The sequence below is a fragment of the Epinephelus lanceolatus genome, chromosome 3, assembly GCF_041903045.1.
Source record: "Epinephelus lanceolatus isolate andai-2023 chromosome 3, ASM4190304v1, whole genome shotgun sequence".
Classification (NCBI taxonomy): Eukaryota; Metazoa; Chordata; class Actinopteri; order Perciformes; family Serranidae; genus Epinephelus; species Epinephelus lanceolatus.
Genome location: NC_135736.1, coordinates 38,826,430 through 38,846,002, shown reverse-complemented (window position 1 = coordinate 38,846,002; position 19,573 = coordinate 38,826,430). Strand labels below are relative to the sequence as shown.

Here is a 19,573-nt window from a genome sequence, read left to right as displayed (position 1 = left end):
TGTCAAACCCTCTGCTCTTAAATCGACACTTCTGTGGTTTGGGTAGATTTTCTGTCACATCTCATATTATGTTTTGCTCCTTCTTGGTTCACCCTGTGCTTTACTGTGTGTTTCCTCCTGTTCCTCATCTCATGCATCTATCCTCTCTTCAACCCACACATAACCCCTTGCCTGTTAGCCCCACCACACAGCCGGAGCACTCATCCAAAAAACCCAAGCCGACACCCCGTCACATCCCTGAGCCAGTCCTGTCACAAGACGTGTATGTCTTCTCATGATAACTACATGCTGGTAAGAGGCGTACACTGGGCTGTTATATAGGATTCCCGTTCTATTATTAATACAGGCAAGTTTACAGCACATAGAAAACATCATTTAAATGTTTTCTTAGAGCTTTCCAACAACAGACACAGAGTCAAGAGGTGAGGTAATCTCGGGAGAAAACATATGGCGTGTTTCAAACACCATGTGGCGAGAACTTTTAGTGCCTTTTGTGAAGGAGAGGTTGATTTAAAATGTTTTTAATTTGGTGAAGTTACAAATAATGTGTTGTGCTTAAGTTATGGTCAGTATTGAGACAGTTAAACTGATCTGAGTTGTTGTACATTAGTCATACATCTCCAAAGACCAAAGACAAACATACATCTGTTGAATATGTTTTAATATGTGTGTTTGCTTTTTATGCACTGCTAGTTGTTACTGTTCACTACATTGTTCACTAATGCCCTCTATATACTGTGTGATTTTAGCAATCTTATAAGACCATTGCATGACACACTGTGAGACGTGGATCTAATAAACTTTGGTACGACGTCAAGTTTGATGTGGCAGATTGTACGATGGTCGTTTACTACTGAATCGCAGGTTACGACGTACGTCAATATGCAACGTCATCAGTGTGCACCGCATCAGCATACGTCATCCATCTGCGCCATCATAGGTACCTTACTCTTCTGGAAGTTGCAGTTCCTCTGCAACTTCCTTCCATGCAGCGTCTTTTTTCTCGCGGTCATGATAATTTTTTATTTTATATACTTTATTAATAGCAGCTGGAGGAAACATCAAATAAACAAGGCTTCTGCTGTCACAGCTCCACCAAACTTTCCTCTTTCTGGGAGTTCCACAGACTTCTTTTTGTTCGTTTTACTTCCATGGCAAGTGATCATTTGTTTGGGTTTAGCGCCGGTGTCGCAGTGACCATTGTGTCATTTTGTGCTGCATTTTTATTGGTTGATTAGTAGACATAGGTCGTAGCAGCTGTCACACTGTGAGATAGTCATCCTAAATTTCTCACACTGTCAGAATTTTATCTCAGGTTATCTTTGGTCGCAAGACATTGACAACAGCTGTCCTTGAACCTGTCTCACAGTGCGACGTAAGACCACCGTTTTAGAGCCACGACCAAAGATATAGCCACGTTTCTCCCACGATAGCCATCTTTCGTCTGGGACAGCCCAAAATCGCACAGTGTATACCGGCCATAAGTCGATGCATAATGGATAAGCTGGCAAGACCATATGAATAAATGCTTACTGGGCAGTTGTAAATAATGTAAAACTGGTTGTGTGTGTGTGTGTGTGTGCTCATAAGTGTGTGTAATGTGGCCTTTGATTCCTCCATCTGCTCTGGGTAACTCTCTAACCAGGGAAGTGGGGCAGGTCAAAGCCCACAGACACCATGATGATCACCATGAATAATGACAGATACACGAGCAGACTGGCAGATGAGCACAGGACTGGTCACAGTCCAGTATGTGAAGGGGTAGCATGTGCATGTAGCAAACAAAGAAACTAAGGTTACATTTCAGAAATCTGTACTGAAAGGGACAGTTCACCCCCATATCAAATATTCTTCCTCTTACCTGTAGTGCTATTTGTTAATCTAGATAGTTTTGGTGTGAGTTGCAGAGTGTTGGAGATACTGGCTGTAGAGATGTCTGCCTTCTCTCAAATACTATGGAACTAGATGGCACTCGGCTTGTGGTGCTCAAAGCACCAAAAATACATTTGAAAAACTCAACAGCAATGTCTATTTCCAGAAATTATGACCTGGTTGCTCAAAATAATCTGCAGACCTTTATGTGGAAACTGTCTTCTTTTTACCAAACTACAAACGCCATTGGTATTACCTCACAGAAGGAAGCGTGCATCTACTTATGGACCAGAAGCTTGCACTTGTGACAGAGCAAGATTTAAACATTAATGGCAGGTCCCTTGGCTGAGCTGTAATGTTATAGCTAGCTCAGTAATGCCATGTGAGCTAGCAGTAGATGCATGCTCCCTTCTGCAGGGTAATACAGTTAGGGGGTTAAGTTAAAGAAAATATTGTGGTTTGGGTTAAAATAAGCAGGCTTGTTACTAAAGTTCAGTTATGTACGTAGCTATGTAACCAATCTCAGAACCCAAAGGTCAATATTTAGGGCATATCTGGCGTAGCCAGCAGATATACGGCCCAGACTTCCTCCTACTCAAGCAGGCCATTTCAATGTATCTATACAAACCGATATATACATATGAATGCAGATCAATAAAAAAACCCTAATGTGAAGCTGACTTATTGTCAGACATAGCCAAAGGGTTTTGAAATTGCATTTATGCCAGTGTGTTCCGCCTCTCCACCCAAACTGTCTACCTGCAGTCCAAACAACAAACCGAACTAGAACACTTCCGATATCAAAATCTCATCCCATGACCTGCAGACTCTGCAAATAAATTACCACATAGCAGTACTATGTGAGGTTAAGTATGTTACCAAAGTTAAAATAAGTCAAAGTTGACTTCTGGAGACAGGCAGTCTCCTGGGTGAAAGTCCTGTGTTCGTTCGACCCATCCATCCACCCCGACCTCCTCCCTAAGAGGACTGTGTCAGTCTTTGTACTATGTCATCTGACCTCCTCCAATGCTCCTATCATAATTACAAAGACAACATTGACCAAACTGCCGTGTTTGACAAGTTGTGAGTGAGTATGTCCTGTTACTGTATGTTGTTGTATTGCTACATTTATTTCAAGCAATAGTTTGACATTTTAGGGAATATGCTTGCAGGTGTTTGCTTCCTGGCAAGTTCGAGAAGATCGATTTGCCCATTAAATACAAGGCAAGGAGCAGCGTTAGCTTAGCAAAGGCTGGAAACAGGGGGAAACAGCCTGGCTCTGTCAAAAAGTAAAAAATTAATCCAGTTAGCCAGATCCAGACTAGATGGTTCCCCCTGTTTTCAGTCCATATGCTAAGCTAAGATAACCGACTGCTTTTCCAAACTTCATATTTAATCGAGAGATATGAGAGAAGCATCGATCTTCTCATCTAAAGCCCCATTAGGACAGGATTACAGGGGGAAGAGAGGAATAAAATACTTTCTGTGCTACTCTGTAATTTAACTCATTGTTCCAGATGGCATTTTAACTGAATAGAAGCGGACATTCTGCAGGACAAGCCAAAAGACAAAACCAGTACCCAGCTGACATAACAACAGCCAAATCAGCCTATATGGTGGTGTTTCTGTGTTTCACACTAGCAAAAACATTTTTGACTTCCTCCATTTTTACATCAAATTTCACACTGAGCTGCTAAAGCAGAGGAAGGAAAAGAAGCTGTTATCACAGAAAAAACTCAGTGGGTAAGTTCAGCTGCAATTATTACAGAACATACACCCATATGCGTGCCAGACAAGATTAAAATCACTGACCAGCACAGGTCTAGAGAAATAAATCCAGTCCGAATGGGGCTTACTCACCACAAGAAAGCAAATAAGGTTTCCAAAAGTGTTTGCTCTAAGTATTGGATCTGAATGCTTCATGTGCCACTTCCAAGGTTACATGTAGTACATGCATGTCTGAAAGGAGGGAGAGAAAGAATGGAAGAAACAAATGAAACTACAAAAGCTATACATCAAAAGCTGTTGGCATGGTGATCATAGTGTTACTTAACAACTATTCTTGACATTTCAAACATTCCTCTTTGGTTTGGTATTGCTTTGCGCAATACAATGGCAGTTTTCTGCTTTTGTTCACATTTGATTTGACCAAGCCTGAGACAGAAAATAAATATAGAGAGACACTTGCTAAACCACGCTGTGTTGCATGCTGCAGAAATTCAACCACTTCCGGTGAACCATGAAAACACAAAGGCATCCTGTTCACCATCCATTTTACAACGCCCTGTTAAAGATCTGTTTTTCAGGAAATTGATGAAAATCTGGGGTAAAGTCTAGTGCAGGGAGCAGAATACAGGATTTTGAGATATGATTCATGATTTCAGGATTTCTTTTCTTCAATTTTTGTCTGTTGAATATCTCAGAAACACTGATCCTCTGATCTGGACTGAAAGAAAATATGGCAGTCATCATAATGTTCCCTCCTGAGGATAAAACATAGATGAAAAGCCAGTTCTGGGACAATTTACACAGAGATTTACAGTAAAGCATCAATTCATGACAGCATGTTTTTGTCCTTGGCAATATGATGTCAGATGACTTGCAATAAAATACAGTTAAGGAGCTTTCACTGAATGTGAAAAGTGTCCATCAATCCCTCGCCAGTCTGTCTAAAACCAATCAGAGCAGATTTATGAGGAGATTAGAGTGTTGATGGTGGCTGTGACAGGGTTGATACTGCCTATTGCAGCTGAGAGAAATCCCACAAAACACCACAAAAGAGAGGGCAGGTACAAAACACAGCGAAAACACAGCAACCTCCCAAATCTTCACGATTGGCTCAATTGCACACACACACGCAAAAAAGGGAGAGAATATATGTTGCTTTGTGAAGCACACAATGGAAGGCTGTTCTATTTCAGCAGTGGAGAAAGGAGGCTGTTTAGAAGAGGGACAGATCAGAAAGGACAGGAGTAGATAAGATTGGAGGGAGTTAAGGAAGAGATGAGGAGGCGGGGATGAGAGAAAGAGCAAGAGAGAGGCGGCGATTGTGTGAGAATCGATTTTCACTACAGAAGTAAGAGCAGTGAGTTTGCTTTGTTTGTCGTTGATGACAAAGACTTTAAGCACCTTTTGAAGTTCATCCATTCTTCTTAATAATAAGACACATGAAGTTAATGGATTTTGATTGTCATGTGGTTATTATCTTTATATCTTGAACATACTCCTATTCATATTAGTCATTCATTCATTCATTCATTCATTCATTTATTATTTTCTGTAACTGCTTATCCTGTTGGGGTGCACGGGGGGCTGGAGCCTATCCCAGCTGACACTGGGTGAGGGGCGGGGTACACCGTGGACAGGTTGCCATACTATTGCAGGGCTGACACATAGAGACAGGCAACCATTCACACTCACATTCACACCTACGGGCAATTTAGAGTCACCAATTAACCTGCATGTCTTTGGACTGTGGGAGGAAGCTGGAGCACCTGGAGGAAACCCGCACTTACACGGTAAGAACATGCAAACTTGGGGGCTCCCCCACCCTGGGTTCAAACCAGGAACCCTCTTGCCTCTGACCACTGCACTACTGTGCCATTTTCATATTAGTGGTTGTTCCAAACCTGAGTGTGTAGTTTATCCATTATCATAAATTATGTTGCATCATTTTTCGTGTCAAAAAGTCCTTTTTCTGAGAAAAGTGTGGGGAAACCTGAGGAGAGAGACTCTCGTGAGAACCCTAGTCCTCTTAGTGGAAAAGTTGAGCTGATTTGAGTTTCTTAAATCCAGATTCAAATATATCTGAAGCATAAAGTCATTCAGCTCAAACCTGCAAATGTGCAGGCTTAGTCAGAGTTAAATGTCCCCTGTGGAGTGCTGGATGTTACAACTGGGTCCCTGTTTTGTTTGTATCACTGGTGGCACGATTCACATCATGCTGTCAGTTTAACACTATTCCATTGATCAACAGCTGGTAACAATAACGTTGAGATGTTCAGACTGGAAATTACTCTTTGGTGGGACTGCTAACAACTCATGGGCATTTTACAGCCCAATCGCCAGATCAAAACGTTGGCATTTTACTCTTTCTGCAAACCATGAATATGTTACATTTGTAAATTTCATACGTATCATATCACCATTTCTAAAGTGATGAAGCATTTGAGCTGACTTTGTCATCAGGAGGTGTAGGGGGTGGGGGTTGGTATGTCACCTAGGGGAGATGCCTGCTAAGCTGCAGACCACTGTTTGAAACCACCAAACAAACAAATCCAATTTTAATTTAGCAAGTCATTACTGTGTCTTCAGTGGCTATTTAGACACCAAACGTCGGTGCTTTTTATTGAACCGTTGCTGTTTTTCCAGTGGGGATGGTGACACAAAAACCAGCTATTTTAAGCCAAAACATGATTGCCACATGATAACCACAGCATTGTTGAAATATGAAGAAACTCAAAGTTTCAACATATCTGCCACATAATAATGTGCAAATGTAACATATCCTTTGTTTGCAGAAATGTACAATGCCAACATTTTTTCAATATGAAAAGAGACCCCAACTGCTTTTTTTAAGAGAGGCCACAAGCCAAGCAGGTCTTTTGTAATATATTTTATTTTAGTGTATCATCTGTTTTAAATATTTGTTTGTTTTCAAGAAAATTAAATCACATTTAAGAACTCATCTTCAGATGTGAACGTCCACTGCTTTCCTTCACTACAATGTAAACCCATCTGGGGCAATACTTGATACTGAGAGTAAATAACGTGGTATAAAGTGCAAGAAAGTCTGGGAGGGAGGAGAGGTGGATGGATCAAACAAAACAGGACTTCTGCCCAGGAGACCAAAGGTCATGTCCCATGTGAAACCAAAAGTCACCGTTGTTTCAACTTAATGTTACTCACTCACAACACATATTTCCAGTCACATTAAAGTATTTACATTATGTCAAGTGACGTGATGTGAATGTGTTTTTCAGCTGTGCATCACAAAAATGCTTTTAGATCCATGTTTACACAGATGTGGTCAACTGATAGTTGACTAGTGACTGTTTGACATTGTAGAACCAGATAACATGGCCTTTTTTTAAATTTATGCACTGGCATGTTTTCGCAAGCATACTTGTTCATTCCCATTTACATCAATGAAGGTGGACTAAAAATACTACACATTTCAGCATAATGCAATACAGCTCAACCTCGCCACAAATCATGTGGCTTTACAACTGACTAAATACTCACTTACTGTTTGTTCGGATGTGTGTATTGTGTCTTGTGCTCAGGGGACCGTGTTTGTGTGTTTTCTATTTTATGTTATTTTTTCCATTGTTGATGTCTCTTGAAGTGTTATTTGTGGGAGATTTATGTTCTTTTGGTTTGGTTAATGTTTGTTTTGTGCCTGGTTGATGTTCATGTATTATGCCGTTGGATGATGGTGGGTTAACATACCAAATGTTTGGTTTGTTTTTGGTAAATGTGTCTGAATCATCCATGACCGATGGGTCATGTAAATTACCAAACAAGAAAATAAAATACTCATTCATTCATTCATTCATTCATTCAAACTCTGTGACATGGAGTCAAAGGAAAAGTGTGCAGAGGCTCAAGAATCTATAATCTAACAACATCAGCTGCAAATATCGTACACTTTATCACTGGCCACAATTTCTCTTCAAAGACCTTTAAAAGGACTGCACTTATGATTTTGCCAGTTTTATCTTATTAACTACAAACTGTGCTTACTTCACATTACTGTATGATATGGCCCCTCACTCCAATAAGTAAAGGACTAAGAAACTCGTTATTCAACAACCTCAAGGTCTGATCTAAACACACTCCTCTGTGACTATCTCTCAGCATAAGAACAAGCTTCATTTTTCAGGTTCCACCTCTGAAATTGTATCCTGAGAGCGCGAGGAAAGCAGGATGAAACGAGCAAAAACAGTGAAACTGTGTGATAAGAAAGAAAACTGTACAGTAGATTAGGTCTGGTGTGATGAGAAACAGAAAGAAATAAAGTGAGAAAAATTGATTTCATGATTTGATTTTACCACAGTAACATTAAAGGAAAAGTTTTCAAAGGGTTGGACTTGCGGTGTTATTCCAGCTTGTGTAAAGATAATGTGATAAATCACTGGAGAGATTCTGTGAAAATAAAAAGGACTAATCCGCAGAGAAAGAGAATAGAAGATGCTCTCGAGCGGTTTGTACAGTTTTCAAGGGTAAGAGAGGTAATACGTCAAACACACAGTGCACCAGTGTGTAACAAGGAGCAAAACTTGTCACTGTCATGTAGGATTGTGCAAAACAGACTCTAAAGAAGTCCATTACTACCTCAGACTTTTTTTGGCTCTTCCTCCTTGTGGCTCTACCTCTGACTTCTTTCTATGCTTTCTCTCTTTGCTGTCTGATGAATTATCTCAGCCTCTGTCTGTTCTGATTCTCTCTCTGTCAATCTTGATTCCTCTCACTCTCTCCTCCTCAGTTTTTCCTACCTCTACGCTCCCCCCTTTTTTCTTTCTCTGGCCATTTGACCATGAACTGACCCTTGTGAAATATAAAATGCAACTGGAGCTACTGAGTCTGCGTATTTCTGTTTTCATGACGCATATAGAAATTGTTAGAAACTCATCTCTTTATAGAAGAGCCTCATCCTTTCTTCTCAGTGTCATAGTCTATTTTCTGTGCAGATTGCTTTTTGCTCTCTTTTATTGTTTTTTTTTTTTATTCCTCACAGTTTATGATAGCATTTGTTTAAAACGGCAAAACACAACTTCTGTCTCATTACATCACAAGAATCTCGTAAAACAGAATAAAGCTGAGTGCATCATTGTCATTCAGAGTGCACGCCAGCTCTGAGTCATCTGGGTTGCAGTTTGACTTCATAGCCGATCTGTCTCGTAATCCCACCTCATGTTTACCAGACGTGGTATTTATTTTTTATTTTCTCACCCTGCAGAATAATTTCTGTCTGCAGCCATGTCTCCTAGCCGCTGATTGTTCTCTCTCTGTCTCCTCCCGTTTCCCTCCAGGATGAAAAGAACCAGGTGTTGATCACAAACGCTTGGCTGCAGCTGGTATGTCTCCCCTCAAAGCACTTCTTGTGTGATCACTGTGTTATAATTGTCATTTGGTATATTTTTGGAAACTGTGTGTGTGATGTTTGCGTCTTGTGGGCTCTGTGTGTTCAAGAAAGTGTTCAACTGCTTTTGAAGTCAGAGAGCCAGGTATGATTGGAGCTGCAACCAATAACCTTTTGTTGCCAACATAAAACATCTCTGTGATCCCCCAAATAAGAAGTTAATGCATTTCATTGACTCTCCAGGGCCTCATGTGATATAAGATATAAAATTCAATCTTAAGTTTTATGTTCGGCAGTTGTGTCAAATGACATAGGCGTGTTCTTTTTCCACAAAATAAAAAGGCAATAACATTTGGTTATGTCAAAAATGATATTTTATGCATGAGTTTTTTATTCTTCTATGATATTTAGCCAAATAATGGCATGACAAATATTTATTCTGAGCAATAGACTATGTCACAGGATAATGAGGATAATTATATTATTAAGGCAGCATATCATGTTTTCAAAGATGTTTTCTCATCACATTTCTGAGCTGAACACTGGGCTACTTTCGTCTGCCTTCTTAAATGCGCTGTATGTAAGAATGTGGCCAAAACGGTTACTGCACTCAAATTCAAAATACTGCCACGAGTCGTGTCCACCCCCCCTCCCCTACAGATTTGAGTTTGCTGGACAGCGGCACGCTGGAGACTGTTTTGTTTGCCCACGGGCGGCTGCCGTGGCAGGGCTGCGTCGCCGCGTCCTTGATCTTCGGTTTTCCAGCGGACCGTTCGAGCAAGTCCGGCTTCTCTGCTGCTGACGCTGCTGCCGTGATACAGCTGAGGAGACTGCTAATGCTATGTACTGGGACACTGCTAATGCTGCTTGCCGTGCTGCTGTAGCTCAGTCGTAACTGTAACTGATGCTGAGACTCTACTGACTGCGTGACTGGTAGACGGCGGTGGGTGGCGCAACAGGCCAAAACACAAATTCAAAACATAAACATGATTCGCGAACCGTAATTTTTTTTTTAAAATGCTAATATTCTGGCTGTACTATTGTTGTCGGTGAGATCAGTATGTTATATTAACATTATTCCTTAGTCTCTGTGACATATTGGGATGATTTTACGACTATTTGCTTTAGATTTCTTACATATAGCTCCTTTAAGCCTTTATATTTTACATTAGTCGCTGTTATTACATCTGTAAGCCATTCTAGCGGGATAATAATGGTGCATATTGATTAGGCATTCTCCTAATTGATTTTGCTGGGTGACAGGACAAGTAATGCTTGCAGGTTTTATCAGTCACAGCTGGCTAATTGAGCTAACATTAGCGCCATTAGCTGGCTGATAAAACTGTCTCTGGCTGACATCTTTATCTTTACAGCTGACGCGTTTTAAAATGAGAATGCCATAAAAGGTCTCATAAATATGCACTTGATGGCCACAAAAATGAGACTGCATTTAGAGGCTACACCGCCAAGACTCAGGAAGTCAATCAACCCAGTCGCCAGAAAAAATGCTGGCATTGTATATTTCTGCAAACTACAGACATGTTACATTTGCACATTATTATGTAGAGAATATGTTGAAACTTTATGTTTCTTTACATTTCAGCAATGTTAGTGTGCGGTTAGATTTAGACACAAAAAAAACTTGGTTACGGTTGGGAAAATATCATGTTTTGGCTTACAGTACTTGCTTGTGGTGTCAACTTTTCAACTTTTAGCAAATTTATTTCTAAAAAGTGACTAAGTGGCTAAGTTACCGGCCTGTCCACGCCATCAGCGTGTTCCTCCCCCTCTCCACTCTCCTCCTCTGCTGTGCAGTAGGTGTGGGACAGGAGAGGCAATGCTGCTTGCCTTTGGAGTTCAGTTGTTGTGAGGTTCTATGGTTACACTGACGCTCTTGCTCTCTGGATTGGAAGCACAACAAAGTGCACTATACCCTTTCAATCTTGACAACATCAACATTTCAAATGGGTCCCTTTGTACTTCCTGTTGGAATGTTTTGCAGTTGCATCCAATGACAGGAAGTAAACATGGACTCAAGCTATTGCCTAGCAATGCAATTCCAGTGAAACGCTCTATTGTATAAGTGCCATAGCTCTCAATCAAGTGTTGAGGATTTTCCTATTGAACCTGATTCAGCAAAGGTTTAATGTCTTTGTTATTATGCAACAACCAATATGCAAATAAGCCCATGGCATCATCTGGCAACTTTTAGCTTTTGGAGCTAGTGCTAGCTACTTTCATTGGGAAAGAGTTGGCAACACTCATGGCACTATCTAAGATTGAAAAACAGCAACAGGTTGCTAAAACACCCATGTTTGGTGGCTCAAAAGCAGCTGGAAACACAGCAATGACTTGGTAAAAAGAAAAGAAAACATTTGTTTGGTGGTCTTGAACAGTGATCTGCAGCTTGGCAGTCATCTTGCATAGGTGGCACACCATCCACCATCGCCTCCACCTCCAAATGACAAAGTCAGCTCATATAATACGTCACTTTAGAAATGTTAAAATGATACGTACAAAACATACAAATGTAATGTGTCCATGGTCTGACTGCTTAGCTTATGTACTTGTTCAAATTGTCACTTTTGACATTAACATTACAAGAGAAAAGGTTTTTAAGACGAGAAATAACGTGTAATGCAGTCTTGGTGAAGCTGGCTGGTGTTGGTGGAGTGTAAACTCCCACAAATCAAAGAGCTGCTAACAGTCACCTAAACTCTGATAGCATTCAAAACCTGCCTCCACACAGTCGTGAAGTCTTGGCCTTGGGTAGATAAACCCAATGTTTACTTCACATCCCCTAAACTTCTGAACTTGTTTTGCCAAGTATTTCTCTTGCTACAGCCCCATGCACACTTGGGCATGAGGTGAAACCCTGACAGACCTGCTGTGCGTATTATAGTTGCTAAGACACAACTGGCAGAGGAGAAGTCGATTGTCAGATTCCTTAACATCTGTACTGCCATTCAGATATGCAGAAACTAAGCTACTTAGCTCACTTAAAGCACATCTATCCCATTATGGAAAGGTGACAATAAGTTAATGGTACAGTGAATATACATTGTAGTGCTCAGGAAAATGTTACATCAGGCCAGCCAGGTAGGAACAACAGCCTCATTATCACAGCGGCCCCAGTCAGAATAGCCTATTAAGGATGTCACAGCCTGCGCTCGTACAGGTTGAGTTGGCTGCTGACTGGCTTACAAGTTATGAATGAATCAATTATTCAGGAAGCTATCTCTTTAATATGAGCATCCACTTTGGTGTAATGGCTTAAGGGTGCTTTGCAGATGCAGCAGATTTTGAAGGAGACTTGAGAAGTACATTAAGTAGCTCACAGACAGACGGAGAAGGGGCAGGTTCACCTTCGCTGCATCGTGAAGGATTTAAGGATTACAGGTTTATCAGGCAATGAATGTCTCACATCCGAATGGATAGGATTTTATGTGGTTTTTAGCTGTGAGAATTGTAATGAGCTTAAGTTTTCTAAGAACTGAGTGTTACTTTTGTCTCCTCCTCTATAGCCTGTGATTACTGATGGTGGAAAAGTGACCTTTAAAGGGTCACTATTTTATCTGGATTTTAATATAGTGCTGGATATTCCTGCCTAAATCTGAATACAATGAAGGTGAACACAAGTGTGTTTACTGAAAATCTATCAGTAAAGAGTCTTTCCAGGAGCTGTGTAGCTGTGAATCTGGATAATCTGTAGGTCATGCTGTCAACAGTTTTTACTGCGTTCTATCAAAGAAAAAGTCCATATTGAAGTGTGGATTCCTGACCTGCAAATATTTACAAATGATGTTTGGGTCCGGTTCAGCCTAAAACTGATGAACATACTGTCTGTGTTGAGCTACTTCTTGTTCAGTGCTGGGTTTGTTATTTATGTTACAACACATGAACACAACACATAGGCTATTTAAGATGGCAAATATTAATGTAAGTTAACGTTAGCTAGCTAATGATGATCACCTAACCTTATCCAAAGCTTTGTGTACTTGCTCCAAAGATTCTGGCCTTTTTAGCCAAGAGCAGGCTTTGCTGGCAGAAAACATTGGATGAAACAAAGTGGATGATATCCTCTTCCTTCACAATGACTCCAAATATGCCACGATGGTTGGATTATGTAAATAAGTCATTTTACAGCAGTTACAGTTCAGGAAGAGTTTATGGAGATAAAGACTTAGCATACAACAATAGCTGGCTAAAACTCAAATTTATTTATTTCTAACTGCTAATGACATTGCGTAATGTGTTTGTGTCGTATGTGCCTTTTGACGGTCATTTTTGAGGTTCCACGTTTATAATTATAGTATACAGAAGGGGTGTCAAACATACAGCATGTGGGCCAGAACCGGCCCCCCCCAAATGGTCCAACTGGGCCCACTAGATGACTATACTAAGAGGTGCAAGGTTTCAGGAGCAAGTTAAACCTGCTTTGCCTACTTCATGTAAAATTCTGCTTAGAGGCTTTTCCACCCTGACCAGAATACAGTTCTGTGATATAACAATGAATGCTTATTGTGACCATGTTTGAAGATATTGAGCATTGTTCAAAATATTGTCAAACAGCAGTTCAAAGAATCTGTACCGACTGTATCACACCTGTATCTGTACCAGGAAACGTATGGATAAATGCAAATATCATGACAGTGACTGACTGAATGTGGAAAAACTGAGCCTTTTTTTGAAATTGCACTTATTTTTCTTAGACATCTCAGGCTGTTCATCTGTTTTATAAAAGAATGAATGTCTACAGAGGGAAATTTGAGGTCAAATTGGGCTGTATGTGGCCCATGAACTAAAATGACATTGACACCCCTGGCAAGCTGTAACCATGGTAATAATAGTAGCATGACAAGCAAAAACCCAGCGCTTTAATAATGTTACATTTACTGTGTTGGGCTCCAGTCGGGTTCGGGCATAAAAAACAGGTTGCTTCACAGGTTTGGGTTGGGTTTCCCAGGTTGGGGTTGGGTTTGCACAGAGATATACTGCCCGAGGTACACTTAAGCAATATGACACAAGAGAGTGTCCTTTAACATCAACTGTGGCACAATAGTGATGCAGTCAGGACCGTGGCGCTTGCAGGTAATTTGAAATAAAGACCAAAAAATGTTTCAGATATATTAGTTTAATAAATATTGACTTCCAGTATGCTTATATTTACATATTCGGCTATATAATATTTTCAGGATTGTAAAGAGTTTTCCTATAGATTTTAGCCCATATACATGGATATATAGAGTATGCATGTGTCCAGTGTATGTACCAAAGCAGCAGCAGCAGCAGCTTCATCTTCCTCCAACCATTCATCAAACTGAGTCTGCTGTAAAAATCAAAATTAAAGATTAAATGGTCCATTTTGTAGCAGTTTGGTAGCCTTCTAGTATTTCCTCTGGCACTGAAAACGTTGCCATGGAAATGGTGGTGTAATATTTTTAGTGATAAGTCAGGTGTGCTGTTGTGCTGATTTGAGCACATTTTAAATGTCTTGTGGACCAATCAGATTGCCTGGTCAGAATTACTTGATGTATAATCTTCTCCATATAACACATGTTGACAGTGAGGTCTGTGGATTATATCTATCAGAGTATATACATTTAGAATTTACATGAAAAAACAGATAACCATAAAAGTATAACTAATCATTTACATGCAATTTATATTCCAATTATCTCTTTGCAGCAGCCAAAGTGCTAAATATTACACCATCTCCCCAACTATTTTAGCATTACTTTTCTTGAATGCATGATATATACTGCACATTTGCATCCTACACCCTCTCCTGGGGCTTGCATTCAGAGAATAAATTTGCCAGTCTCTTAAGAAGAATATAGTTGTTTCAAATTAGTGACGCTTTCTTAATTTTCTGTTATGTAACTCCAAACCTATTCTTAGACAGCTGTTACCTTATGTAGCCCAGTGTCCTCCTCATCTATTCCTGACAGACTACAAAGTTACTGAGCTGTAATTTGTTCTGTTGGCTGTTAGTTGTGCTTTCTTAGCCAACGTGAACAACATGAAAAGAAGGCTGTGTAGCACCAAACCGCCAAGGCCCACAGTTGACAAGTGTAGTGATTAAGTCATTAGCTGCGTGAGTGGAGACATATGTCAGCAGGCCCCCTTTAGATGGATAGCATCTCTTTGAAATGGTTCAATTCAGGCACCCTCCTTTAAGGATTTGGGACTGATTGTAAGGTCACTAATATGGACAGAAGCACAGATGGATTTGCATGTGCACAAAAAGAAACATGCACACATTTAACAGTCCCAAGAGCACATTCATGCAAACACAAAAATACACATTGCACAATATCCATATGTGTATGCCCATGCATACACACCAACATACACACACGCACATAAAGGCACAAACAGATGTACCCACTGCACTGTGGCCACATTAGCAATGGGACTGTGTTTGCTCCATAGAGAATGTGCCCTTTGGCTACAACATCTGAGTGCCTCCACCTATATGTGACTTCTATAAATACAGTATACTACACACATACACACCCACAGACAGACACGACAGTACTCACACTCATATGTTTACTATTCCACAGACCACACATCATCTTGCTTCGTATTGTGAGTCATGAAAAGAGGCACAGAGGCAACACACATTCACTCTTTGTGCCTTTAGACGCTTTGATGTTGGGCTCAGTTAGCCCCTTGCTGAATACGGACCCACACTCAACTGGGAGTGTAGGGGTCACTGCCAGCAACTGTTGGCTTGGCAAGGTTTCTCTGCCAGGCTTCATTAGCAGAGCTGGAGACAAAGTGTAAGAGCCAGCAGTTTGATGGAATATCAGCCCAGCTAAAAGGACAATGTTTGACGGATGGTTTTAGGCTGATCATAATTGTAAGAAAGTTCTGTGTTGCTTGCACTGGATATGCTTCATATTACAGGAGAGATGCTATGATGCATAGATGAGAATTCAGTTTGCGTGGCATTGTACCAACACTATTTAAGCTGCGGAACGTGTGATGCTGTCAGAGCTGTGAACATTGCTAATAATAATATCAGCAACAAAAACAAAAAGAGCAAATCGCCTGGCTGGGATACAAACCAAGAAACACAAAGTTAAAAGTCTTAAATTTGGCATTCATCTTTCTCACGCTTTGTCATTTGCTCACTTAAAGGTGCTGTTACGTAACTCTGGAGAAAGATAGGTTATTGTTGAGTCTCATTCCCAGGTTGTCAAATACTGACGCTTTGGGTTGGTAGTCAGACTGAACCACCAGTCCAAAGTGTGGTATTTGAAGACCCGGGAATGAGACGTATTTCCAGTCAACCACTCATGGTGCGGCATATGCAGTGATGTAGGCCCTGTGCCTGACCGTTGTGGTGAAGAGAAAGCTGAGCTGGAAGGCGGAGCTTTTGATTTACTGGTCCATCTACGTCCCAACCCTCACCTATGGTCTGGGTAGAAATCAAAAGAATGAGGTCACGGATACAAGCAACCAAAATGAGTTTCCTCCGTGGGGTGGCTGGGCTCAGCCTTAGAGATAGGGTAAGGAGCTCGGACATCCGGAGGGAGCTTGGAGTGGAGCCAGGGGTCAGCTGAGGTTGTTTGGGCATCTGATCAGGTTCCCTTCTGGGTGCCTCTCATTAGAGGTATTCCGGGCACGTCCCAGTGATAGTCCCAGGATACACTGGAGGGATTACATATCTCATCTGGCCTGGGAACGCCTTGGGGTCCCCAAGAAAGAGCTGGGAAGCGTTGCTGGGGAGAGAGACATCTGGGGTGCTTTGCTCAGCCTGCTGCTCCTGCAAACCGGCCCCGGATAAGCGGATGAAAATGGATGGATGGATGGAATGAGACTCAATCAACCATCTTCCTCCAGAGTTACATGCAGCACTTTTAACCTGTATTTTCCTATGTTTTGTTCTTGTTTTTACGTCTTTACCTCGTCTGTCTCATTTAAACTCTCTATTGTTTGTTTCAGTATTGGACAGACATTTACCTATCATGGAACGCAGAGAGCTACCCCGGGGTTCAAAACCTGCGCTTCCCTTCCAATCTGGTATGGGTCCCAGATATCCTCCTCTACAACAGGTAGGGTATACTTACAACTTTTAGCTCTGTTCTGTTGCCTAGTCTTGTCTTGTTTTATATCCTCTCTTATTCTCTCCAACCTAAAGAGATACTTTGCTGAAGTCTGCAAGATGATGCAAAATGACGTGTTTCGCATCATCTGTCAGATTTTGGCTCATGGGCTGCTGATACACAGAGGCCCCTTGACACTGTTTTTCTGCACACACCACCCACACCAGCGTGACACAGACCTGGTTGAAAATGGGCAGAGTTTTCCTTTAATACTACTCCAATAATTTCATTCCTTCACCAGCTACTTGAGTTAATTTTAAAGTTTTATTGATTTAATCTACTTTTCTACATTCTGAAGCTGGCTAGTCTGAATTACATAAAATATTTTATAATGTCACATTAATCTTGGCATAATAATGTAATTCTGCTGTCCATATTTAATCTCTACTCCACAGGCCCTCAGAGTCTCTTTACTTGTGAACTGACAGAGTGATTCATCATTTCACCACACTGCATTTAAAATCATCCACACAGCGTAGTTTTACTCTTTCGAATTAGAATGGTTATTTGATAAAGTATACTGACGTTAAGGACGGGATGAAGAAAGGCAACTTATATGATGAAACCTCATTTTTGCTGATAATTATATCAATGGCTACTGGTGCCTGGCATGATCAGCACATTGGTTAATCTGTCACTGCTCCTACAGTTTCATTCTGCTCTGCATACTCTCCTTCATTTGTACTTATTTTTTCTGCCCTCCTCTCTTTCTCTTTTTCCCCTCTCTATATGAATTTGTTTTCTATAATACACAGATGGACACTCTAGACTGCCTGGGCTCTGTTTACTCTATGAGACAGTGGATACAAATATTCCCCCGATGAAATATCACTCTTGGTTACAGCCTCGTTTAATGAGGTGATTGAGCCAATTCCCTCTGGGAGGACATAAACCATAACTCCCAGGGGGCTTTGCATCTGTTGCCTGCAATGGGCAGTAGGAATTAGACGACTGAAAACACAAGTGGCTGGAAATGTCAACAGATTTCTGTAATTTATCTTTATTTGTATGAAGTATTTAAGTCATTTCTTTTAGTCCTTTATTTAAGACATCACCATGTGACTTCATCATGTTTGTAGAGATGATTCACCCTCATATTAAGCTCTACAGGTCTTATTGAAAACATTCCTGTGGAGCTCATTTCTTTTAATACCTTTGTCAAAGAATTACGGTAAAAAACAGAACTAATGGTTTCTGAACAGCTCATCGGTCCCTTTGATTCATAGGTCAGCCTAACTGAACCCCTTTCCTATTCAACCTGCTCAGCCATTTTGGCAAGATGAGTCTGCTGTGCCTGTTCAAATAAAATAGGTTGCTAGGTGTTTCTGTGATTGATACTGACAATGTAATCTGGACCAGCTCAGTTCCTGACAACGATTCAAGGATCTCTCAAGTTTGCCTCTAAGTAGCTTGATCATGTACCCGTGTCAATTTTGTTTTTCAGGCTTTCTGTGCACTTTAAAAAAACATGTCAGAGTTTGTCCTGAAAAACAAGCCATCTTTACACATTTATTACAGACCGTCGCCTACATGGTAAACAAATGACATCCAGAACATTTACCGTCTTGCTCAACAGCTGTGACATACTGAAAAACAACAACAAATACCCAATGTGCCTCTTACATGGTACATTCTGTGAAATCACATGACCTTGTCTGGCACATGTGTACATGTACTGCATACTTTTACAATGATACAAACCGAATATGTTATGGAAAATTATGTTGTATATAATTTGTCTAAAAAGCAAGCAAGAAAAAACACAGACCTCTACATGCTAGGTTGAGGTCTGTCTAAACAATATAGAAAATTAGATCAATTTTGTTTACTGCTGGCCTTTTTATTGTGAAGTGCACAATGTGATTTTGTAAATATATTAAATTCACAAAAGACGGAAATATCTGTTCACATCTGAAACATAGAACTTAACCAGTTATCTTGAGAAACCCTGGGAGAGAAGAAAGAGGGCTCTTTATTGAGATAATCTGTAACTGTTTGGTAGTTTCTCCTGTGTGCTGTTCATTTGAGATACTGTCTTTTTTGGTACGTTTGTTAGGATTTTTATTGATTTGTGTTTCTTATATTTCTTTTTTCCCCTTCCCACTTTTTGTTTTGTTTTGTACGTTCAAGACCGGAAGATGGTTGTGAAATAACAGTATCTTGTAATGTTAAGTTATGTAGGTTAGGTTTTAGAAAAGAAACATGGTGACGAACACCAGTCTCCTGAGGGAAAGTCCTTTGATTTGTTACCTATCCACCACCCCAACCTGTCTCCCTTCAGGGACCGCTTCTGCTTTTACTTCCATCGGCACATTCGTCAAGTGATCTCAGCCTTCCCAAATACATGGGTTATACACAAATTACTGGCTCATGATTACATGGGAGTTGTGCAAATTTTGGTGCATTACTTTTTGTAGGAAAATGTACCAACAGTGCATGAGAAATGCCTGATGCTTACCTTGCACAGAAGTCTGGTGTTTTTATCTTTAAGTTCTTTTGG

At 40.6% G+C, this 19,573-nt stretch overlaps 1 protein-coding gene across 2 annotated transcripts in view; it reads left to right on the top strand.

Moving 5' to 3' along the window:
* chrna8 (cholinergic receptor, nicotinic, alpha 8) overlaps positions 1 to 19,573 on the top strand; it is a 58,301-nt gene that overhangs the window by 18,229 nt on the left and 20,499 nt on the right. For both annotated transcript variants that reach the window (XM_033624665.2, XM_033624663.2), the window contains exons 3-4: positions 8,907 to 8,951; positions 16,913 to 17,022. In XM_033624665.2, coding sequence (XP_033480556.1) covers positions 8,907 to 8,951; positions 16,913 to 17,022 — 155 coding nt within the window. The remainder of the gene's footprint in view (positions 1 to 8,906; positions 8,952 to 16,912; positions 17,023 to 19,573) is intronic.